We start from the raw sequence: 26022 nt of genomic DNA, 5'->3' as shown, positions 1-26022 counted from the left end.
ATGAGTCCACATTTCAGCTAGTTTTTGGAAAAAACGGGCGTCGAGTTCTCCGTGCCAAAGATGAAAACGACCATCCAGATTGTTATCAGCGAAAGGTGCAAAAGCCAGCATCTGTGATGGTATGGGGGTGCATCAGTGCCCACAGCATGGGTGAGTTGCATGTATGTGAAGGTACCATTGACTCTGAGGCGTATATTAGGATTTTAGAGAGACATATGTTGCCATCAAGGCGATGTCTCTTCCCGGGACCTCCATGCTTATTTCAGCAGGACAATGCCAGACCACATTCTGCACGGGCTACAACAGCGTGGCTTTGTAGACACAGAGTGCGTGCGCTTGACTGGCCTGCTGCCAGTCCAGATCTATCTCCTATTGAAAGTGTATGGCACATCATGAAGAGGAGAATCAGACAACGGAGACCACGGACTGTTGAGCAGCTGAAGTCTTATATCAAGCAAGAATGGACAAAATTTCCAATTGCAAATCTACTACAATTAGTATCCTCAGTTCCAAAACGATTAAAAAGTGTTATTAAAAGGAAAGGTGATGTAACACAATGGTAAACATGTCTCTGTCCCAACTTTTGTTGAGTGTGTTGCAGCCATCAAATTCTGACTTTGTGTATATTTACAAAATACAATTAAGTTGGTCAGTAAAACTATTGAAAATCTTTTCCTGCAACACACATCAAAGTTGCTGGTGAACGCAGCAGGCCAAGCAGCATCTGTAGGAAGAGGTGCAGTCGACGTCCTGACGAAGGGTCTTGGCCTGAAACGTCGACTGCACCTCTTCCTACAGATGCTGCTTGGCCTGCTGCGTTCACCAGCAACTTTGATGTGTGTTGCTTGAATTTCCAGCATCTGCAGAATTCCTGCTGTTTGCGTTTAAAATCTTTTCCTTGTACTTTTGTCAGTTAAATAAAGGTTCACGTGAATTAACATATCACAGATTTTTGTTCTTATTGCATTTTGGAAAATATCCCAACTTTTCTGGAAATGGGGTTTGTACAAATTATACACCTTGAAATTTGTCTGCTTACGGGCAGCCACAAAGCAAGAAACCCAAATAACCCAATTTTTAAAAAGACCAAAAACCACTGTGCAGAGGGAAAAAAAGACATTATGCAAACAACAGAAGCAAGCCAACAGCATTCCGAACCAAATCCGCACCCAGAGTATGCCCAAGCCTCAGTCCCATTTCATCACACCAACAGGTTAAAAACACACAGCAGTCAGATCAATTCACAGCTTCGGCACTGTGGAGACAGGAATGAATATTTGCGGGAGAGCAAGTGAAATCAGCCCAACACATGGGTTTCCAGTCTATCTGGGCCAGTGTTTAAATTATCCAAGCACTGGGTAGTGCCACGCAGCAGCACATCCTTGCATGGAGCGATCCAACCTCGCACCTGGGGTAGCAGGGCGGGCATCGAATCTCTTCCACGTCAACCCCTCTCCAAAACACTCACTCCATCTCCAGCGGTGATACCAATTCCATCTTTGAGCCCGGCTTGAACACATTGAGCCTCGCAGTGCATCAACCTTACATCTGCCTGCTTCCTTGCTGTTTGTGGCAATAGTTCACCAGAATTTGCTTCAGAAAAGAAGTTATAAGTAATGTTTTTAAGCAAATATCTTGCCTTACGGTCTACACATCTTTGATAGTGCCATCTTAAACCAGAACACAACACCTGTGGTAAAGGAGATGGGGTTAATGTTCAAGGACAACAGCCTATTTTCAGGTTTCCCCAGTCTTAACAAAATATTTATGTTCTTTCTCCATAGAGTATTTTCAGCTATTTCTCACTTCATTACATTCAGGAACACAATCAGTAAGCACTCTGCACAGCAGGTGGCATACATTTAGCATGTGCTTTTTCTTCAAAGGCTGTAACTGGTGGCGTCAGTGGAAGTTTTCAGACTGAAAATGGTAGATTTTGTTAAGTGGGCTTGAAATGAGAGGGAACCAAGTAAGTGGCGGCTGAGTCCTGATCCGTCATCATCTGTTTGAACAAGCACCTATTCAAAGCCTGATGCTGCTGCCAATTTTGTGGAAAACTAGCATTGTGAGCACCTACACACCTCTGAGGTACTTGTGCTTGTTTGCCTCCGCTTTTTCTGATGAATATTTTTGTTGTGCCTCACACCATTGCCAAATTTCTTGCATTCGTAGATCTACATTTGCAGATCAGTGTACAAATATTGTATCATTTCTTAATGCATGCATTACTAAATGACAATAAAAGAGGACTGCGTGTCTTCATAATCTAAACTTGTGAGGCATCTGCAGATACAAGGTCAAGGCTGTAGATGGAAGTCAGTTACTCTCCATTAATGGAAGGAGGAGTAAGCTATTGGAACAGGTTTCCTCCAGGTACTCCAGTTATCTCCCATATTCCAAAGAACTACGGTTAGGGTTAGTGAGTTGTGGGCATGTTATGTTAGTCACAATCAAGAGAAAATATGCAGATGCTGGAAATCCAAGCAACGTGCACAAATTGCTTTTTCTGACGAACGGAGCATAAGGGCTGAGCTGAGCGGTCTCTAAATCTACGTCAGCCTCCTGTGTATCGGTGAAACCCAACGTAGATTGGGAGACCATCTCACCAGAAAAACTGGGATCTTCCAGTGGCCACCCATTTTAATTCTACTTCCCATTGCCATTCTGACATGTCAGTCCATGGACGTCTCCTCTGCCACAATGAGGCCACAGAGCAATACCTTATATTCCCTCTGGGTAGCCTCAACCTGATGGCATGAAAATCGATTTCTCAAACTTCTGGTAATGCCCCTTCACCATTCCCCATTCCCATTTCCCTCTCTCACCTTATCTCCTTACCCGCCCTTCACCTCCCTCTAGTGCTCCTCCCCTTTCCCTTTCTTCCATGACCTTCTGTCCTCTCCTATCAGATTCTTTATCTCTTTCACTAATCAACTTCTTAGCTCTTCACTCCTCTGCCCCACCCCCCTAGTTTCACCTATCATCTATTACCTTGCACTTCTTCCTTCCCTCCCCCCATCTTCTTACTCTGACTTCTCAGCTTTATTTTCTCCAGTCCTGATGAAGGGTCTCAGCCCAACATGTCGATTGCTTCCTCTTTTCCATAGGTGTTGCCTGGCCTGCTAAGTTTCTCCAACATTGAGTGTATTGCTTTGATTTCCAGCATTTGCAGATTTTCTTGTTTGAGCCTAAGTCTTAAAGCTAATGGCAACTGAAGTTTATAAAGCTATTAAATTAAAAGCATATTTTGTGGGATCAGTAAATTTTTTGTGTAACCTAATTATTTAAGGATGCCTGGCAATTTATTGGAAAATCAAATCACTTTTAGAGCCTCTTTTAAATGATCTTAATAGTTATTGATGGTTTTAATAAACTGGGAAAGAAAGCCCTTATTTAACTGGTAATTTAAATTATATACCTGCATTCATTTGATGAGATGCTCACCCACAGACTTATAAGCCTAAGCTCACGAATTGGACAGTATGAAAAGTTGCATCATCCATATGCTCTTTCGATGAAATATTAAAACACAAATGCCATTCAAAGTAGCGCTAATCAGCATTTCTCTCTTGATCATCACCTGGAACAGATTCACTTATGATTTAATTTTTTTTTACTGCTTATTAAACTGCTGTGTGCAGGGTAGGTGTTGATTTTTCCTATGTGTATGTGTGATTGTGGCTCAAAGATACATCTTGACTGTGAAGCCTTGAGGGGTATCGTAACAATATAAAATACAGTACCCTGTTATTTGAATTTTCAGATTTCGGTTATTTCCAAGAGGGATACTCTTGTGTAGTTGCGGAGATTGAATTACATGTGGAGTAAATGAGGCCGCATGGTAGCATACATCGTTTTACAGTAGCCAAGACCCAGGTTCAATTCCTGCTGCCGTCTGCAAGAAGTTTTGTGCGTTCTCCTGCCATCATGTGGGTTTCTTCCCAAAGTCCAAAGACGTACGGGTTGATATATTAATTAGTCATTGTAAATTGTCCTCTGATTAGGTTAGGATTAAATCAGGGGTTGCTGAGCTGCACAGCTCAAAGGGCCAGAAGGTTCTGTTTCCACGTTGTAGCTCAATAAATAAATAAAATGAAGGCTTTTCAACAGACCTCTGTCATTGCATGTTTTGCTCCTGTTTCTACAGAAAGTAGTGACGTGTGGCAGTCCTTGAGTGAAGCTCCTAGTGAGATGTGCTTTGTAGTGCCCATGGCAATCTTGCTGTCTGCCAGCTGTTATTTCATTTCTTTAAAATAACTTGTATAAATGCACTCAAGTACCCCTATTTGCAGCAATTTAAAAAATCCTCTGCACAAATGGACATTTCATTTTGAATGTTGCAAAGTCTGCAGAGTAGTACAGCAAGGAAATAGGCTCTTTAGCCTTCCAGGTCTGTTCTGAACACTGTACACCCATTAACACTAATCCTACATTTTATTCTCCCTTAGTTCCCAGATTCTACCGCTCGTCTGCATACTAGGGGCAATTTATGGTGGCATGTTAATCTACTACCTCACATCTTTGGGATGTGGGAGGAAACTAGAACACCTGGGAAGAATCCACATAGTCACAGTAAATGAATTGATTGAATTCAGAATTTTTATTCATTCATGCGGTGAGGCCATGTTGTAAGACCCCATTTAGTATCCACCTATCAAACTGAATGGACAATAGGCCATTTCCGAAAAAGGTTGAGGGACAAGATATCAGTGGTATTGGAGTTGCGTACACAGGAGCAGCAGTCGACTATATGAGCCTTTAAGATTGTTCCATCATTCATAAAGTGAAGCAAATCATGGTGATGTTAATTGATTAAGGAAGGTGGCTGAAATCAATTTTTTTAAATACATTGTTACAAGGTTTAGTTTGAGCAAAATATGAATTCCTCATTACATCTGTAGAAATTTGTAAGAGTCTTTGACATACAAAATCTGACCTTAGTTTTAAATCATTGCATAGGTGGCTACCACAGGAAACAAGTGACAGTTTAAAGAAGTATCAAGATGCCTTGCTGCAGAGTGACCTCACGTTGTGCCCAGTGGGAATCAACACTGAATGCTACAGAATTTATGAGGCCTGTGCTTGTGGCTCTGTTCCGGTTGTTGAAGATGTTATGACACCAGGGCAATGCGGCAACTCGTCAGCACTCCAGAATGCCCCACTCCGCCTCCTCAAGTCAATGGGTGCACCTTTTATTTTTGTGAAAGACTGGAGAGAGCTTCCAGCTATTTTAGAGAAAGAGAAGGCAATGACTCTTCAGGAAAAGAATCAGAGACGGAGAATGATCATCGAGTGGTTTAAGCAATTCAGAACTCAGCTAAGAAAAAAATTCATTGATATCCTTGAAAACAGGTTCTTTTGAGAGTTCACTTCTCCAACACAAGGTAGTTCAAAGCATGTCCACTGTTGTAAGCTTCTTGTACAATCGTTATTGAGAATGCTAATATGTTTTTGAAGTATATTTTTAAAAAACTGCCTGAAATTGAGAGAATTGCTATTCTTTGTGAGCAATGTTTCACTGCTCTTATTTGAATGCTGGTTCCAGTGTTCTCTCTAATTTTTTTTACAGCTGTGTGGACCAACCATTGCTCTAAACAGAAAATGTTTGCATGGCCTGAAAAATGCGTGACACTTTAAATGTTTTTTTGTAATATGCACATCAAGCAACTGGCGCCACATTAACGTAGCAGTTAGCGCAATGCTATTACAGCTCAGCACATCGGTGTTCGGAGTTCAGTTCCAGTGCCATCCTGTACATCCTCCCCATGAAACGTGTGGGTTTTTCCCCAGGTTTCCTCCCACAGTCCAAAGATATACCAGGTAGGTTGATTGGTCATTGTAAATTGTCTTGTAATTAAGTTAGGGTTAATCGGGTTTGTCGGGGATTGCTGGGGCAGTGTGACTCAAAAGACCAGAAGGGCCTACTCCGTGCTGTATCACTAAAATAAAACAAACACAAACCACAACTCACAGCACAAGTAATTGATGTCAGGCAGTCAAAACAACTGACAGGAACAATGGTAAAAGTAAAATGGTTTGACTAGATGGCGTCGGTGATTTATTAGCAATGCACTACTGACTTCCATTCTGTGTTTATTGTTACAATTTGTAACACTTGTAACTTGAAACACTTGACAATGTAAATACATTGAAGCTCTAAAATATTTCAAAGTAAAGGTTGTGATAATTACTATTCAGAAAATTTATGGATTATATTCATTAACACAATAATGGGGTATTTCACAGTTGTATTAACGTAGATTTCAAAATTTTATTAACATTACATGAAAGAAAATTCCAGCTGTACCACAACAAAGGCAATGTGCATGGGAGCATTTCAGTTATTGTGCGGCTGCAGACTCGCACAGCATAGAAGGAACAGTGCCTGGTTTGAGAATCTGTATCCAAATGTTGATGCAAAAAGCTCACTCCCACTGCCTTTCTCTGTTAAGGAATTGATCATTTGGTTCCTTTTGGCTTCAAGGTTATTGGAGTTTTAATATGGAGAGATAAGTATGGATTGTAATAAAAGCATAACAAGAGAGCCTAAACTAAATGCAGTTACTTTTACTTCCTTGATCTTACCCACCATCACTTATGCATGAAAATTCTCAATGCTGATTCATACCCCTAAAGGAGAAACAACCACATGAACATATTTGAATTAAGGTTGCAGGCTTGAAATGCCAACTGGAATAATTTTTGGTACCCTGCTTCATTACTGAGATGGAGCTGGTAGCATCTGTTCCCATGAACTGTTAGTACATTACAATCTCTTACTTTACTCTGAACCTGCTTCTCAAGTGGTTACCAATATCCCTGGTGAATGGTTGGAGTTGTGGTAGAATGGGGGACTTCATCTCACCTTAAACCTCTGTCCTCTAGTCAGCACAAATAAAAAGGAGAGGGGAAACATTTAAAAACAAGTCTGACTTCCCATTTCCTTTTCAAAATTGATGAAGGGTCTCAGCCTAAGATGTTGACTGTTTATTCATTTCCATAGATGCTGTCTGACTTGCTGAGTTCCTCCAGCATTTTGTGTGTGTTGCTCAAGATTTCTAACATCTGCAGAATCTTTTGTTTAAGACTTAAAAGGGAGGGTGATGGTATATGCAACAAGCTGTAGAAGTGGGTACAGCTACATTTAAACAAAAACACGGTTAGGAAAGATAGAGCCAAATTCATTTTAAGAGATTCAACAAATACAAGCATGTTTACTGTAATTTTTCAGTATACAAGTGTAAAGGAGAACAAAGTGATTGTTACTCCCAATCCAATGCAGCACTAAAAACACACTAAGCTTAAAAACACAATACAAATGAAGGAAAAAAACACAGCATAAATAACATGATTAAAGTCTCTTGCAATTCTGAGAAGATCCTCTGGAAGCTTGTTTTGTAGAGAGCCGATGATACTGTAGAGCTCTCTCTGGTGTTGGCGCTTGGGGGTGGGAGGGGATAATGTCGTCATTGGTGATGAATGCAATAGTAGCAGGCAATGCGGCCGGCATTCAACAACATGATGTTCAGTTGCCACAGCTGGCAATTTAAATAGCACTAGCTCAGGTAGACAACTTAGTCGCACATACAAATTGGGATGAAGGGCTTGTTTCCACACTAGATAACCATGACTGCCTCTGTGAGGAGACTTTAGCAAATAAAAGTACATGATCCTGTGATTATCAAATAGCTCTTTGCAGATATCTTGCTGTATGCAAATTGGCGGCTGCTGCTTCTAAATTGCAACACTGACTACATTTTGGAAAGTACTTAATTGACTTTAAAATTGTGAATTCTGAAATATACTATAAATTGGCAATTGGCAGTGTAGCAAGCTGAGGACAGTGGGTTTACAAGAACTGTATGGCCTTTAGGTTCCTTAAGGTTGTTATAGCTGGGAGTGGTAGTGGGGATAAGCTCCTATTGTCTATTAAATGCTCCCAATGGCATGCATCTCAAATAGCCTCTGACAACCAAGTCCAGCTCCTGGCCTTCACGTGTCGCTTAGCGACTAAGCCTGGCTGAACTGCTTCTACGAACATGAGAAGGGGCAAAGGCACCTTAAAACCGGTTGCTTCGGGCAAATGGGGTTTGTCAATCGCAGTTGGCCGCTCAATAAGGAGAAGGAAAACTCTGATCTCAAATCTCCGCTGCCTTGCAGTTATACCCACTCATGTTGAAAGCTTTGGGAGTAAACTCTCAGGAAAATTCTACAGTCCTACATTGAATTGTAATGCTGACTGACAACTCCTGTGACACCACTGGTGGCAAACTATATCAGTGTCTGCTGTTCCCTTGGATTCATCAATTGTGTGGAGAGGGGAAGCCTGCTGCATGGGCAACAGTGAGCTCTCCGTATCGTACTGCCCTGGCTTGCGTATTGACGTAGACAGCTGGGGTGCAACATCCATGGTCGACCCCAACCAATGGAGGGCCTTAATGATCTTTAAAACCAAATCTGAAGTATCCACTCCCCCTTTTGGCAGTTGAATTCCTTACACCCTTCCATTGAATTCCATTGTAAAAGGTATCCACAGTGCAGTCTATGCCTGCACTGAGACGATGATTTCACTAACCTCCATTGAATCGTACTGTTTGTAAGTTCTTGGCAGCTATCAAGATGCGGTAATTGGGTATGTCCACGACCAACTCTCCATCTTCCCTAGTTTTTAGCCTGGTTCAGCCTGTCAGTGGGGTGAAAGCCACCCTCAGCGCTCATGGCTTACAGAACTTGCATTCGGTTGTAGGGCCGGTTGTAGTGTTATTCTTAACACTATGGGATCACTAGAGTCTTTGCAAAGGACAAGGTAAAGCTCTTCCAATAACATTTTTGTTGTCTGAACAAGCTATGTCGATTAATGAGAAGAACTTGCTGTGAATGTGCGTTTGGCCAGACTTCACTTACTTAAAAGGTTATTTCCTCCACATTAACAGTCCATTATCTCAAACACAAGAGATTCTGCAGTTACTGGAAATCCTGAGGATTTCTAACAGAAGTAGCAGTGATTAATCTGCAGAGAATAGACTGACCAAGTCCCCTTGACATTTAACAACATTACCATTGTCAAATCTATCATCAACAAAGGCTAATGAACTGTAATTTCCACAAAGAAAGTGGTCTGCTAGGTAGGGTCTATGTTCATTGGAGTTTAGAACAAGTAGAGGTATCTAAATATTTCTTTTGATCCCTTATTGGTATTAGAGGGTCCTGAGAAGGTTCATGAGAATGATCCTGGGAATGAAAGGGTTAGCGTATGAGGAATGTTTAATGGCTCTGGGCCTGTACTCACTGGAGTTTAGAAGAATAAGGGAGGATCTCATTGAAACCTTTTAAATATTGAAATGTCTAGATAGAGTGGACATGGAGAAGATGTTTCCAATAGTGGGACGGTCCAGGACCATTGGACACTACCTCAGAATACAAGGACAGCCCTTCAGAATCAAGAAGAGGAATTTCTTTTGCCAGAATGTGATGAATCTGGAATTCATTGCCACAGACGGCTATGGAGGCCAAGTCATTGGGAATATTTAAAGCAGTGGGTCATAGGTTCTTGATTAGTAAATGCGCCAAATGTTATGGAGAGAAGGCAGGAGAATGGGGTTGAAAGGGAAAATAAATCAGCCATGATTGAATAGTGAAGGAGACTCAATTTGCCAAATGGCTTAATTCTGCTCCTATATCTTATGGTCTTATGATATTGAAGGATTCATTTGTTCATTGAGTGTATACCAGTTCTCAGAACAATCACATTCCCCACTGACACTGAACACCTGCTGTGTTCACCAGCATTTTTGTGTGTCGTTTGACATTCCCCACTGAACTGTTCTCTCTTGCATGCCCATCAGATCTCCCCCGATTCTCCCATCACCCACCTAAACCAATGTAACCAGCAACCTAACAATCAGTTCCTCTTTGGCCTGTGGGAGGAAACAGAAACATCCAGGGAGAGAACATGCAAACTCTGCACAAATATTATCTGAGTTGGGAACCAGCTGACTGTCCATTTTCCTCTACAGGTAAACATTTAAGTATTCGGCTATTTGTCAAATCATGTACCAAATGTAAAGAATAAAGAAACAAGGATGAAAACTGATATAAAAAATGAGTGATTAAAGAATCAAAATGGGGAAAGGTTTGAAGCTACAAGAGACTGCAAATGCTGGAATCCAGAGAAATAAAACTCAGTAGTTGGATAAGCTTGGTAGATCAGGCATCGTCTGTGGAGACAAAGGTACGGTTAAAGTGAACCCTGCATAGGAACTAATTAAGGTCTCAACGTGTAAGGTAAACTATCACTTTGTCTCTACATGGTGTTTAACTGTGACGAAGGTACTCTCAAGACCGTAGAGAATGATACCATTAAGAAAGTCTGACTACAAGTACGTCGGGTCAAGAATGATGAGTTCAGAGAAGGACATAAAGATACGGAAGGCGCTGGCGTGGAGGGCTATGAACGACATGAAGGAAATCTGGAAGTCGAACCTGACCAGAGGGCTTAAAAAGAGGATTTTCATAGCAGTCATAGAGTCCATTCTCACGTACGGATGCCAAACAAAGACACTCACCAAGACGATGCGAAAGTCTCTACATGGTTGCTATACATGAATGCTCCGGATGGCTCTTGACGTGAGTTGGCAACAGCACATGATGAACGTCGAGCTCTATAACAACCCACTGATGCTCTCCACTAAAATCGAGGCGAGAAGACTGCAACTAGCGGGGCACTGTCTACGCCACCCCGAGCTACCTGCCAGCCTAGTCATCATATGGGAGCCCAAGCATGGGAGGATGAACCCTGGGCGCCCTCCCAAGACTATGGTCAACAGGCTCCTAGAAGACAGCGGTGCGGCTAATGTAGATGAACTGAACACACTGATGAGGAAGAGGGAGAAGTGGAGAGTCCGTCATCGTGCCTGACGCCAGCCCCCTAGGCCTGAGTCAATGTAGTAGTAGTAGTAGTAGTTGTCTCTACAGATGAGCTCCTCTAGTTCTGCCTGACCTGCTGAGTTCCTCTAATACAGGGGTCCCCAAACTGGAATTCACAGACCTCTCGGTTAATGGTAGGAGTCCATGGCATAAAAAAGGTTGGGAACCCCTGCTCTAACATGTTTTTGATCAAAACAAATCTTTCTGAATTTCCAATATAATTTAAAATGAAGGATTGTGGCTCTAGGTTATACACTCGCTGGCCATTTTATTCAGTATTTGTTTATGCAAATTAACAACTGCTTATTAATGTAAATATTTAATCAGCTAATCACGTGGCAGCAACTCAATGCATAAAAGCATGCAGACATGGTCAAGAGGTTCAGTTATTGTTCACACTAAACATCAGAATGAGGAAACCATGTGATCTAGGTGACTTTGACCATGAAATGATTGTTGGTGCAAGACGGGGTAGTTTAATTATCTCAGAAGCTGCTGATCTCCTGGGATTTCACCGACAACACTCTCTAAATTTAAGAGAATGGTGTGGAAAAACAAAAAAACATCCAGTGAGCGGCAGTTCTGCGGGTGAAAATAGCTTGTTCATGACAGAGTTCAGAGGAGAATGGCCAGACTGGTTCAAGCTGTCAGGAAGGTGACAGTAACTCAAACAATCATGTGTTGCAGCAGTGTGTAGAAGAGCATCTCTGAGCTCACAACACATCAAACCTTGAAGGGATGGTCTTCAGCAGCAGAAGATCATGAACATACACTCAGTGGCCACTTTATTAGGTAGAGGAGGTGTATCTAATAATGTGACCACTGAATGTATATTATTATGATACTTGTGATTGGCCAAATCTTGGCATTTTCAGGCATGTTTAGGAATAGGTAAGTAATTAAAGTTCACATCCCTCAGTTTATGAGAATGCAGTGGGTTTTGGTATAGTAGATTGGAACAATGTTTGCTGTGTTTAACTGGACAAAACTCTTTGCCAGAGGTTGCTGCCTGATTTACTCTTCATCATTGGTGTAGTGCAGGAAGTGTAATTATTAATTCTTGCACAAGATCAGGGCCCCAAAATTCTTAGAGTCATAGAAAAGTGCAGCACAGGAACAGGCCCTTCAGCCCATCTAGTCCATGCCAAACCATCTAAACTGCCCATTCCTGTCAACCTGCATTGGAATCGTAGGCCATCCATGTACCTATCCAGACTTCTCTTAAATGTTGAAGTCGAGCTTGCGTGCACCACTCGTGCTGGCAGCTTGTTCCACACTTTCACGAACTTCTGAGTGAAGAAGTTTCCACTGCTGTTCCCCTTAAACTTTTCACCTCTTACCTTTAACCTTGATATGGTTGTGGTCCCACCTAACCTCTGGAAAAAGCCTGTTTGCTTTTAAACTGTCTTACACCCTCATAATTTTGTATACCTCTATCGAATCTCCCCTCGGTCTTCTACATTCCAAGGAATGAAGTCCTAACCTATTCAGTCTTTCCTCATAACTCGGGTCTTCCAGACCCAGCAACATCCTTGTAAATTTTCTTTGTACTCTTTCAACCTTATTTACATTTTTCCTGTAGGTAGGTAACCAAAACTGCAAACAATACTCCAAATTAGGCTTCTCCAATGTCTTGTACAATTCCAACATAACATCCCATCTCCTGTAACTCAATACTTTGATCTATGAAAGCCAATGTGCCAAAAGATTTCTTTATGACCCCAAATTACAACAGGAGATAGAAAATGCATGCCAAAAGGGCAATGCTACAATAGTCACAGGGGATTTCAATGTCCAGATCGTTTAGGAAAATCAGGTTGGTGCCGGATCGCAACTGGAATTTCTAGAGTGCCTACGAGATGGCTTCTTAGAGCAGCTTGTGGGTGAGCCCACTAGAGGATCAGGTATTCTGGATTGGGCGCTGTGCAATGAGCTGAAACTGATTAGAGAGCTTAAGGCAAAAGTACCCTTAGGGGAAGGTGATCATAATATGATTGAATTCACCCTGAAATTTGAGAAGGAGAAGCTAAAGTCAGATGTATCAGTATTGCAGTTGAGTAAAGGGAATTACAGAGGCATGAGAGAGAAGTTGGCCAAAATTGATTGGAAAAGAACATTGGTGGGGTGAAGGCAGAGCAGCAAGGGCTGGAATTTCTGGAAGCAATTCAGAATGCACAGGATATATACATCCCAAAAAGGAAGAAGTATTCTAAAGGCAAGATGACACAACCATGGCTAAGAAGAGAAGTCAAAGCCAACATAAAAGCCAAAGAGAGGGCATATGATAGAGCAAAAATCAGTGGGAAGTTCAAGGATTTGGGAAGCTTTTAAAAAAACAACAGAAGGCAACTAAAAAAGTCATTAAGAAGGAAAAGTTGGAATATGAAAGGAAGCTAGCCAATAATATTAAAGAGGATACCAGAAGTCTCTTTTACATAAAGTGTAAAAGAGAGGTGAAAATGGATATTGGACTGCTGGATAACGATGCTGGAGAGGTAGTAATGGGGGACAAGGAAATGGCGGATGAACTGAAAAATATATTTTGCATCAATCTTCTCTGTGGAAGACACTAACAGTATGGTGGAGTTCGAGGCTGTTGGGTCAGAACTTTGTGAAGTTGCCATTACTGTGGAGAAGGTTCTTGGGAAACTGAAAGGTCTGAAGGTAGATAAGTCACCTGGACCAGATGGTGTACACCCCAGGGTTCTGAAAGAGGTGGTTGAAGAGATTGTGGAGTCATTAGTAACGATCTTTCAAGAATCACCAGATTCTGAAATGGTTCTGGAAAACTGAAAAATTGCAAATTTTTTCTCTGGAAGAGAGGCAGAAGAAAGGAAATTATAGGCCAGTTAGCCTATAATTGGGAAGTGGTTGGGAAGCTGTTGGAGTCAATTGTTAATGTGGTTTCGTGGTACTTGGGGGCACATGATAAAATAGCCCATAGTCAACATGATTTCCTCAAAGGAATATCTTGCCTGACAAATCTGTTGGAATTATTTGAACAAATAACAAGTAGGATCAACAAAGGAGAATCAGTTGATGCGGTGTACTTGGACTTTCAGAGTGAGGACTCCATCAGTCAGGGTCGACCATAGAAGTTGCGTCTCAGCTGTCTAGATATGCACGCCTGGGGAGTATGATATGGAGGGCAAGTTGTTGCCCATGTAGCAAACTCCCCCCCCCCCACGCATCTAATGAACCCAAAGGAATGGCAGAGACCGATACAGTTTGGTACCAGCAGCATCGCAGCCATTGTCAGTCAGCATAGGACTGCCTTAGGGACTCCAGTTCCGGATTTTTCCCTCAGGGTTTACTCCCACAGCTTTTCTCATGAGTGGGTATAGCTGGAAGGCAGTGGAGGTTTGAGATCAGAGTTTTTCTTCTCCATGGGAAAGACGAGTCCCATCTGCCTGAAGCAACTGTTTTTATGGTGCCAGTAACCCGCCTTTGCCCCTTCGCCTGTCTGTAGCAACGGTTTGCCAGGCTTAGAAGCTAAGTCATACATGAAGGCCTGGAGCTGGACTTGGTTGTCAGAGGCTATTTGAGGTGTATGCCATTGGGAGCATATAATAGGTTGTGAGAGCTTGTCCCCATTACCACTCCCAGCTATAAAAACCTTAAGGAAGGCCTTTGACAGGATGCCACACAAGAGGCTGTTTAATAAGTTAAGAGCCCATGGTATTACAGGAAAAAGATAAAGCAGTGGCTGATTGGCAGGGGCAAAAAGTGGGAATAAAGGGAGCCTTTTCTGGTTAGCTCCTGGTGACTAGTGGTGTACCACAGGGGTCTGTGTTGGGACCGATTCTTTTGACATTACTATGTATGTCAACGACTTGGATGATGGAATTGACGGCTTTGTTGTTATGTATATGGATGGTATGAAGATAGGTGGAGGGGCAGGTAGTTTTGAAGAAGTAGAGAAGGAGGACTTAGGCAGATTAGGAGAATGGGCAAAGAAGTGATAGATGGAATACAGTATCTGGAAGTGTATGGTCATGCACTTTGGTAAAAGAAATAAAAGGATAGACTATTTTCTAACTTGAGAGAAAATTCAAAAATCTGAGGTGCAAAGGGACTTGGGAGTCCTTGTGTAGGATTCCCTAAAGGTTAATTTGCAGGTTGAGTCTGTGATCGGGAAGGCACATGGAATATTGGCATTCATTTCAAGAGGACTGGAATATGAAAGCAAGGTTGTAATGTTGAGACTTTATAAAGCACTGGCGAGGCTTCACTTGCAGTTTTGGACCACTTAAGAAGGCGGAGTGGAGTGATGATGGTGCTTCCTTTGCTTACAACTTCGGAAGCAGCTCTATTTCCATCTTTAATATTTTTACTTTTTTCCTTTCAGGGTTCCTTTGAAGACTCTGACCTGGAGTTACACGCTGACTACAGTTCTTTGCAGGAATGGGACCCACTCTCGAGGTTTCAGGACTGGCCATTGTTCGGCATGTCAAGGGCTCGGCCTAAGTATTCAGCTCGGCTTTGAAAGCCTAAGATCTCAGGCCTCTGGAGATGGGCGGATCGAGGGTCAGTATCACGACAGGAGAACTGCGTGTCGTCAGGGGAGTCAGAATATCTGCAGCTGTGCGCCCAGAGACTCGTGATCTTTGGGCACAGAGCTTGAAAAAAGTGACGTGGAGGACGTTGAACATCATAAACCAGCGAGTTGCTTGTTATGTCTCCCCACTCACTGTGAAACAGAAACATTTCTTTCTCTCTTATTAGGGAGAGAGAGAACCTGTAGTATGTCGAATGTAGGGTGAACAATGTAGTCTCTGGGGTAACCGCAAGTCTGTGTCTTTATTGTTGCTTTGCTCACGCTTGAGTGCTCAGTGGTGGGTGCCAATGCACGTTTTTTTGCTGGTGGGGGAGGAGGGATTGTTGCTTGCTGTCACTCACGTGCGGGAGGACGGAGCTGGGGGGGATTCTGGGATTCTAACATTTAACTGTCATTCATTCTTTGGGGCACTCCTCTGTTTTAACCATAACCATATAACAATTACAGCACGGAAACAGGCCATCTCATGGATGGTTGCAAAGAAAAAACATTTCAGGATGTATATTGTATACATTTCTCTGACATTAAATTGTACCTTTGAAACCTTTGAAACTTATCTTAGAAAGGATGTGCTGAAACTGGAGAGGGTTCAAAGGAGGTTCATGAAAATGATTTCAGGATTGAACAGCTTATAATATGAAGGGCATTTGACAGCTCTGGGCCTGTATTCACTGGAATTCTGAAGAATTAGTGGTGACCTCATTGAAACCTATTGAATGGTGAAAGGCCTTGACAGAGTGGGTGTGGAGATGATTTTTTCCTATGGTGGGGAGTCTAAGAGGCAGACACCCCACCCTGCAAAAACTCATTTCAGGGAGGTAGCACCATCAATTTGCGGGAGACTCCCGGAACTTCCAGGAGAGGTGGGATGTCTGCAATAGAGTAGCTCCTTAGCAGCTAGTCAGCTAGTTTAAATTACGTTAGCTATGCTAATGAACGAATGACACCTATTAAACTCACCTCAACATGTCTTTTACAGTCTTAACCCACCATGAGCAATAGAAAAGTCATTGTTGCAAACAGTGCAGCGAGCAACACTGTCATTATTTTTGACCCCTATTAGGCAGGGGTACACTTTAGTGTAGTCTGGGGTGACGTACGTTTTATATTTTCTTTTTTTGGAACACTCTGCCATGGCGCGCTCTTGCTCTCTCTCTCTCTCTCGTGGTCTCTCGCTTGCTTTCCTTCTCTCGCTCTCTCGTGGTCATTCTTGTGCTCTCTTTTGCTTTCTCTTGCTCGCTCGCTCTCAAAAAAATTGGTTTCCGTGATATTTGCGGGCATCAGGGAGCCACTATTATTATGCGGGAGACTTCTGGAACTTCCGGGAGAGGTGGGATGTCTGAAGAGGAGGAATTTATTTAGCCAGAGGGTGGTGAATCTGTGGAATTTGTTGCCAGAGGCAGCTGTGGAGGCCATGTCATAGTCATAGTCATACTTTATTGATCCTGGGGGAAATTGGTTTTCGTTACAGTTGCACCATAAATAATAAATAGTAATAGAACCATAAATAGTTAAATAGTAATATGTAAATTATGCCAGGAAATAAGTCCAGGACCAACCTATTGGCTCAGGGTGTCTGACCCTCCAAGGGAGGAGTTGTAAAGTTTGATGGCCACAGGCAGGAATGACTTCCTCTGACGCTCAGTGTTGCATCTCGGTGGAATGAGTCTCTGGCTGAATGTACTCCTGTGCCCAACCAGTACATTATGTAGTGGATGGGAGACATTGTCCAGGATGGCATGCAACTTGGACAGCATCCTCTTTTCAGACACCACCATCAGAGAGTATTTTGTGTACACACGTCTTTGTGTATATTTAAGGCAGAGGGTGATGGATTCTTGATTAGCCAGGGCATAAAATGATACGGGGAGAGGGCAGGAGACTGGGGCTGAGAGGAATGGGGGAACAGACTCAATGGGCCAAATGGCCTAATTCTGCTCCTATATCATCCGGTCTATTATTGAGCCTCCAGTCCTGCCCCTCCTGCAACCTTCCAGCAAAATAATTGCAAAGTACCACCCTCAGTGTATTTGGGGAAGACTAATTTAACAAATCACAAAAAGGATGGCAGGGCTTCCTGCAGACAAATAATCTTCATCAGTTGGTATTTAAAAATGTGTTTCATCCAGTTCTGTGGGGATGTAATTTGGACTAAACTTTGAGAAGTAGTACACATTCTATTTTTGAAACTGGTCAAATTATAGCTGTACTTCACTACAGAGTGTTCTGCCACTTTGAAGTACAGTTTCATACTGGAGCCATTTCAAGTTGTTGTGGAGCTTTGAATTAAATCATGGGGTCAGATTTGATTAAAGTCAGAGAGGGCGCCATATTGTTCATTTGTGTAAGTGAAACAGATCTTGCCAGACCTCAGTGCACCAGTTACCGCCTGCAATAATTGGATTCCTGCAACTAATATTAATCTTGTCATCAGTGAGGTAAATGCTCCCTTCCTTAAATGATATAAGCAATTTATGTGCACTCTATTTTAATTAAATATTCATAAAATGGCTCAGAGCTATCTTCATATTTCTGTTCTCTTAAATTATACAAAGGACAAACCAAAATAACAAGTTATTTAGGAACAAGAAGCCAAAAAGCCCTGAGGCTCTTCTGACAGTTCAAAGTTGATTAAGATTGATTGATATTTTACCCACCTTGGCTTTTTATCACTCTGAATCATCGGCAGTTGTCTAGAAATCTAAGTTTTAAAATTATTCAGCGTGCAGCCATTTACTGCACTTTGCAGTATGAAGTCCGAAACTTTTACTCATGTTTATGCACATCTTTCATTATTAACTTTTGTGAATTAATGTCTGTCATCTGATTGCTTATTGTTTTATCTTTGATATTTGGGCTCTCTTTGGATACTGTTTTCTAAATTGGTTTTGTTTTAGGCCTATCCCTTTACTACTGCATAAAGTAACATTAGCTATTTACCTTATATTTCTTATGCAAGAAAGTGGGAGCAGGAATAGGCCACTCTTTCCCCCTTCAAGGCTGACCTGCTGTTGATTATGATCGTGGCTAATCTGCCCCATACCTCTCCTCTGCCCAGCCAGTTCCCCATCTTTTCCTGATCTTTCAGATATTTCTCTTACCTTCTCTTCAAATCCCTTCAGTGAAATAAATCCCTCCAGAGAATTACAGAGATTTACCACCCTCTGTTAGAGGAAGTTCCTATATACATCAGTTTTAAATCCCTTATGGTTTTTCAAACCACTCAACATCAGGAATTTAAGATCACACTTTTCCCGGGGTTGAAATGTCTAATACCAGGGGGCATGCATTTAAGGTGAGAGGGGGTAAGTTCAAAGAAAATGTGAGGGGCAAGTTTTGTTTACACAGAGTGGTGGGTGCCTGGAATGCACTGCCTGAGGTGATGACAGAGGCAGAAACGTTAGGCATATGAATTGGAACTTTATGGACATCGTGTAGGCAGAAGAGGTTCGTTTAGTTGGCCATCTGATTATTAATTCAATTACTTCAGCACACCGTTATGGGTCAAAGGGCCTGGTCCTGTGCTGTACCAGGGAAATGATTCCGAAAGTTATTCGATGTGACCACTTTCTATCAGCCTTACTCCAAATGTTAGCTCCTGCTTCATCATCAATGTTTGGTTTTCAGTTAAAAACATTAGCAAAGGCTGTGGAGGGGTAGTGGGTGATGTGATGAGGACAGAGAATTTGTGATCAGTTAAATTATTCACCTCTAGATGAGAAGTGGGAAACAGTAGTTGGAAATAGCCTATAATTTACCAACTGCAAAAGGGCTGAGCTTCTGCTGTGAGTGATTCATCGAACACAATAAGCCTATGAGGTCAAACTTCTAATCTTTCTGATTTTTCTGAGAATTCTGGAACAATTACTCTTCACAGGGGATGAACTGCACTTTGTGTACTTGCATTTGTGTTCTCAGAAAATTTTAATGTTCACATGTTGGCCAAGATAGTGACAATTACAGAACTACATCCAATTTGCCAGTGGTCGGCCATATCCTTGGCCCTAACTCACCTCTGGGGCATCTAAATAGTAAAGACACAGGCAATAAATTATTGTTTACTAACTACAACTCTGCTTTAAATACTATAATTCCAAGAAAACTCCTGGACCTGAGACTCAACATGTTCAGTTACAACCGGATGCTTGACATTATGACCCAACAGACCGCACTCAGTAATGAGCGGTAGTAATACCTCCATGGCAAAGTATTAATATCGTCCATAAAACTGGGTATAAATGACTGATTTTCTTCAAAATAAAACTATGTGTTTACTGAATTATATACACTTAATAATTTCCAATTCCTTACAAACTTAATAAAAACATGCCCTTACCTTATCCCTATTCACAAAAATGCTATTGTTCCTCTTTCTGCACATCATATTTTAGTCCTCTGTAAATGTAAACAGCTTGCATTCAGACAGTTTTTCTTCTGTAGTAACTTCTTAGTTAGTGAAGCTTTTCCACTTTGAATAAACCATGCGTGCAATTTCACAGCAAGAGCATTTGTTTCGTCCCTGTGTGTTTGGCTGCAGAGGGCACTGCTGATCTATGACTAAAGCCGTCAGGGATCTCGATGGTTCAGAATATAAAAACAAGGAACAAGCACAAAGTGCTCAAAAACATTTAAACATAAATATTTGGGGCAAATAACAGGCCATTTATCGGCTGCCAAATTAAGGTAATCAATTTCCTGTTAACATTAGCAACCTACTCGTAATTTGCTGCAAGCTAAATCTTTCAAATCAGTCATTAGATTAATGACATGTAAAAAGGAATTAGGAAAAGCTGCCTATTTCATTTTTGTATTTGACTAATATTGACTTCCTCATATTTAAATTGGATTTTTATCATCTAATGTGGCTCTACTTAAGAATGTGCATTAAATTTGATGCCATTTTCTTGAGTAAAAATATCTTTAGTCTTTAAAATTATATCTACCTCTTTATTTTCCTGTAATAAATACTACCGTTTTTATAAATTATGTAGAAGATTTTTATTGTGACCTTCTTGGAATAAACCAGCAATTTATCAGTTGTCTGTGCTTTTTAAAGTTTGTCAGTGTATTTGCTGAATGTGATAATTACAGTTTACTTCTCTGCTTCATTACCACCGTGTTACCAAAATAAGGATTAACTTTATTATTATAAAATAGATGGCGAGCAGATGTACATGTATGAAAACATCTATATTAGGAGTTGCCCCTGTTACCAGCTGTGTAACAAATGGCCGAGAACCTTGTACACTAAAGGATGTTACCTCATTTCCCAAGGAGTTTCCTGAGCATTGTCGGTTATTTGAAATCTCTCCTATCTGCATCAAAGACGGGAAAAGATCTCCAGGTCCATCCAGCCTGTCCCCTCACAAACGTAATGCCTTGTATGTCACAATGTACACAGCACTGCCACCCAAGGGTCTTGTAATCATTATTTTTTTTAAATTTAGGAATACAGCACAGAACGGGCTCCTCCGGCCCAATGAGCCCCAACTCCCAGCACCCCACCTATTTAACCCGAGCCGACTGACAATTACAATTGACATTGGACTGCGGGAGGAAACTGGAGCGCCCAGACAAAACCCTCGTGTTCACAGTGAGGACGTACAAATCCCTTTCGGTCTGTGTCAGTACTGAACACCAAACTCACGACACTATGAGCTGCAATAGCATTGTGCTGACCGCTAAGCTACCATGGTGTGATAGGTAGGAGCTCACGTTTTCCTCTCATTAGAGAATACTTTCCATTTGTTCATGGGACATAGATATTGCTGACTGGGCCATAATGTTATTGTCTACCTCCAGTTTTGCCTTGGATGTGAGTGGCTAGCCAGGCCATTTCAGAAAGCACATACCAGTATAGATATCTGTCTATACTTCTCTCTGCATCAGTAAAGCAGCCAGCATAATTAAATACTCTACCCACCATGGACATTCTCTTCAATCCACTCTCCCATCAGGCAGAGCACACAAAAGCCTGACAGCAGTGTACCACCAGGCTTCCATCCCACCGTCATCCGACTCTTGAATGGTCCTCTTGTATGATAAGATGGACACTTGGCCTCACAATCCACCTCATTATGACCATACACTTTATTGGTAGCTGTTACACTTTATTCTGCATTTATAGACAGTAATGTAGCAGTTGGCACGATGTTATTACTGCTTGGGGCGTTCCGGAGTTCAATTACGGCACCATTCTGTAAGGAGTCTCTGTACGCCTTCCCCATGGAATATGTGCGTTTTCTCCCACAGTCCAAAGGTGTACCAGGTAGGTTAATTGGTCATTGTGGTTAGGTTGGGGTTAATCAGGTTCGTTGGGGTTGCTGGGTTGGTGTGGCTCGAAGGGCCAGAAGGGCCTACTCCACACTGTATTGCTAAATAATAAATTATTCTTGCTCTAAGTTATCACTGTAATGATATAAACAAAATGCAAGACAAGCTTTTCACTGTATCAAGTGCATGTGACAATAATAAACCAATACTAATAACATTAGTAAGTGCAAAGTTGTACGTAAGCCATTCCAGGTAAGACCAGCCTGTTCCTTTCCCTCACAGACACTGCTTATGACACTTACGTACTTCCATTGTCTGCACCTCCAACTGCATTGATAAAGCAGGCAACACGATCAAAGACCCTCTCCCACCCCAGAACACCTCTCTTCTCACTCCTCCATCAGGCAGGAGATACAAAAGCACACAGGCACCACCAGGCTCAAGGACAACCTCTATCCAATGTGTTAAACTCTTGGGTGGACCTCTTACACGATGAACACGAACTCCTGATCTCACAGTCTACCCGGGTATGACCCTACCTGCCCTGTACTTTCTCTAATTGTGACTCTACATTCCGCATCCTGCTATTGCTTTCCCCTGTACTACCTCAGTGCTCCTATGTTTTGAAATGATCTGTCTGGATTGCAAGCAAAACTTTTTTTCCTACTGCATCTTAGTACATGTGGCGACAATATTCAATTATCAACTAAAAGCCCTTTGTTGAATTACTCGAATTTGGGTACACCAGGTGATAATCTGGGACTCTAACCCATGTTTCTAGAATAAGAGTCCAAGCCTCTGCATACTAATTCAGCAGTAATCACTGTATTCCCTTTCTCAGATTTATATAATACTGTACTACTGCTGCCTTTTACTGCCTTTTACTGCATTATATCAATATGAAAGATTGAGATTTAGAAGCAGTAATGAGATCACAGAGACCTGAATTGCTCTTTATGAGAGGAAGCTTTTCATCTGGAGACATTTACTTCGATAATGCGTCCTTGGCCTCTCCTTGCACCCATTACATTCCCCCTTTTCTAATGTTTCTCCAAATCCCTTTTAAATGTGGCTCAATTTCCACCCTCCACCTTTTATCCACGGTAGCGTTTTGGCTAGCACAACGCTATTACAGCTTGGGACGCCAGAGTTCAGAGTTCCATTCCAGCACCGAATGTAAGGAGTTTGTATGTTCTCCCCATGACTGCATGGGTTTCCTCCAATTACTCCAGTTTTCTCCCACAGTCCAAAGACATACCGGTTAGTAGGTTTATTAGTCACTGTAAATTGTCCTGGGATTAAGCTGGTGTTAAATAGGTGGGTTGCTGGGCATGCGGCTCATTGAGACGGAAGGTTCTGTTCTGCACTGTATCTCAAAATAAATAATTAAAAATTAAAACTAGAGATATTACATAGAAGCATAGAAAACTTGCAGCACAATACAGGTCCTTCAGCCCACAATGCTGTGCCAAACATGTACTTTTGAAATTACCTAGGGTTACCACAGCCCTCTATTTTACTAAGCTCCATGTACCTATCCAGGAGTCTCTTAAAAGATCCTATTGTATCCACCTCCACCACCATCACCGACAGCCCATTCCATGCACTCACCACTCTCTGTATAAAAAACTTACCCCTGACATCTCCTCTGTACCTACTTCCAAGCACCTTAAAACTGTGCCCTCTCATGTTAGCCATTTCAGCCCTGGGAAAAAGCCTCTGGCTATCCACATGATCAATGCATCTCATTATCTTGTACACCTCTATCAGGTCACCTCTCATCCTCCAAGGTGAAAAGGTCAAGTTCACTCAACCAAACCAATATTAAGAGATGTGGGATAAAGCTAAGCACATTAAGCACCTGGAAAAGACTGAAAGGGATGGTTGAAAAGTCTCTGAGATAGCCTCATGAGTGTAATAGAAATAGAGGGATATGGGTACTGTAGGAGGGAAGTATTAGTTTTACATTGGTCAGCTCAACGTCGTGAGCTGCAGGATCCATATAATGATATACAGCTCACTGTTCTTGCTATTGTGAAGTGCACTGAGCATTTTACTTAGTTGAAGGCATCAGGTAAATTACAAATTGTGTTTTTTTTAATTACCCCTCCCTCCACTTGCATGACTGTGTGTGTATTCCCACACTCCCAGGAAGCCTGCAGTTAATATCTACAATACCTCAACCTTCCTGTACTCCTGAATTAATTTTAGGTGATTAATTTCTCAGGTTTTCCTGATTCATGGGTTGTTCTCTGGACTTTTGTCAATGGGTTTGAATTTCAATTCAAGCTGGAACAGTGAAGTAAAGATGTCCTTTGTCCTTTGCCTGCGAGAGGATTTTGAGAATTACACTCGGTAAGCTTAGCTACCTGCTCCTGCCTGCCCATGCCACAGTAGTTCCCGCCTCAGAAGAAAGAAAAGTGCCGGGTGGAGGTTAGGAGGGGAAAGTGAAAATGTCACACTGATGCCGTGGAGGATAATTTCACACTGATACTAATACTTGCAAGCAGAAAATTAAAATTATATATTGATAAATAAAAGTTTCATTTGGAGACTTACCAGCAGCTGCCCCGAATCAGAATTTGTCTGCATTTGTCTAAATTGGGCTCTATATTACAGTGTATGAGATGTCTAGGGAGGGGTAGCACCTCTGGTGGGGGGGGGCCTGCCGTGCCCTTTTCAGGACAGCTCGTCCACCTTTGGTCGCCAACTGAGCGCCAGTACACCCCGGTAAACTGTCTCGGCAGATGGGCCAAACCAGGTGAGGGTAGCCGACGGGTCTTTGACCCTCGGTGAGGTGGGGGATCTGCCTGTCCCGGCGTGTGAAGTCTGGCCATGGCGGATTGAGCAGAAGAGACCAATTAATAGTCCAATGGTTAAGAAGGCAGGCCAGCAGGCGTTGTGGAGCGCTAAGAGCACGACAAGGCACTTAGACGTCCTGGTCATCCACTGCAAGAGGTGGTGATCTCTTTAAACTCACCCAACAGAAGGCAAAGGCAAACTACTGCTGTAACCTGCCACGAACATGATTTCCCAATGTGTCACAGCAGCGTGGAGGGAAATCGTCCGCCAACTGGAAATTCCTGATGCGACCTAACAACGACGATATTACAACAGAATTTTGATCTCAAATTTTGATTTTGATTTTGGAGCAGCACAATAACGTAGCAGTTAGCAAAATTCTATTACAGAGACAACTCAACTTCAATCCTGCCGCTGTCTGTCAGGAGTTTGTATGTCCTCGCCATGCCTGCGTGGGATTCCTCCCACACCCCAAAGGCATATGAGCCAGTAGGCTAATTGGACACGTTGGGAGGCACTGGCTTGTTAGGTCAAAAGAGCCTATAACTGTGCAGTATCTCAAAATAAAAAAATAAAAATGCACCAGCATATTTGGAGTAAATATTACTTTTTACGGGCAGTCACAGTTGCTATATTGTAACTACTATTCTGCACAACAATATCCTATCAGTAGCAAAAAGAAGGCATTTGTTAATTTAATCTGCCTTGTTGTAGATTAAACATGGGACTAAACACTGGGTGAATCCACAGCTTTGTTATGTTCTGTCCGCCTGGGACGCGGGAGTGTGACTCAGAATACCTGCAATGATTGTCTTTGAAGTCCTACGTAGATCTGTCAATTTGGATAATGTGGCCAAGTTGTGTGGGAGAAATACTGTGGCCAAATCATTTTGCTCAGGAAAGACGCTGAAGAATGGCAGATGTAATGTAGGAAAGCCACAGGTCTGTGGTGTTTTGTGTGCAAGAAACTGTAGATGCTGGAAATAACAGAATGTAGATAATAGCACAAAAAGTGCTTTTTTTTTCATTGCAGGACTTAAATATTTTCTTCTTTTCTCCCAGTTTTAACTTTCTGTATTCAATTAAATTTCATCCATTTGTTATAGCTTTGCTTTGGAATTTGTTAGAACATCAGAATACGCCTCCCTGCTAATTGCTGTTTACCGCTCTGCAAGATTAATATTTGGTCGATTGTACAACTTCTCTGAACAGGGAGGCAATTATCCCCGCTGGGGCTGGGTAAGCTTTCTATTGGTCACTCTGTTTTGTATCTGCTTAGGCCAAGAGAAATCGTAAATGAAGGAAATTGGATCATTGTACGTGTTTAATTAACAAAATATAACTTTAATGAAACCAGAAATTTGAATTTCAAAGTAGTATATGGTGATAAATACACGTCATGAAAATATTTCACTACTTCCTTCGGCACTCTTTCTGCCCACGCTACATCTGTCACGCGGAAG

At 42.0% G+C, this 26022-nt stretch overlaps 1 protein-coding gene across 3 annotated transcripts in view; it reads left to right on the top strand.

The window, feature by feature from the left end:
• The window catches only part of rxylt1 (ribitol xylosyltransferase 1), a 47413-nt gene extending 26909 nt beyond the window's left edge, over positions 1-20504 (top strand). Inside the window, exons 6-7 of one of the 3 annotated variants that reach the window (XM_063058475.1) lie at positions 4960-5384; positions 15275-20504. In XM_063058475.1, coding sequence (XP_062914545.1) covers positions 4960-5362 — 403 coding nt within the window. In that variant the 3' untranslated portion in view covers positions 5363-5384; positions 15275-20504. Of the gene's footprint in view, positions 1-4959; positions 6963-15274 lie in introns of those variants that run through there. The other 2 variants (XM_063058476.1, XM_063058477.1) reach the window with 2 other exon arrangements.
• The last annotated feature ends 5518 nt before the right edge of the window (positions 20505-26022 follow it).

Source organism: Mobula hypostoma, chromosome 9 (assembly GCF_963921235.1).
Source record: "Mobula hypostoma chromosome 9, sMobHyp1.1, whole genome shotgun sequence".
In the NCBI taxonomy this organism is placed as follows: Eukaryota; Metazoa; Chordata; class Chondrichthyes; order Myliobatiformes; family Myliobatidae; genus Mobula; species Mobula hypostoma.
The sequence above is the reverse complement of the archived record's forward strand: the minus strand, read 5'-3'. Positions and strand labels throughout refer to the sequence as shown.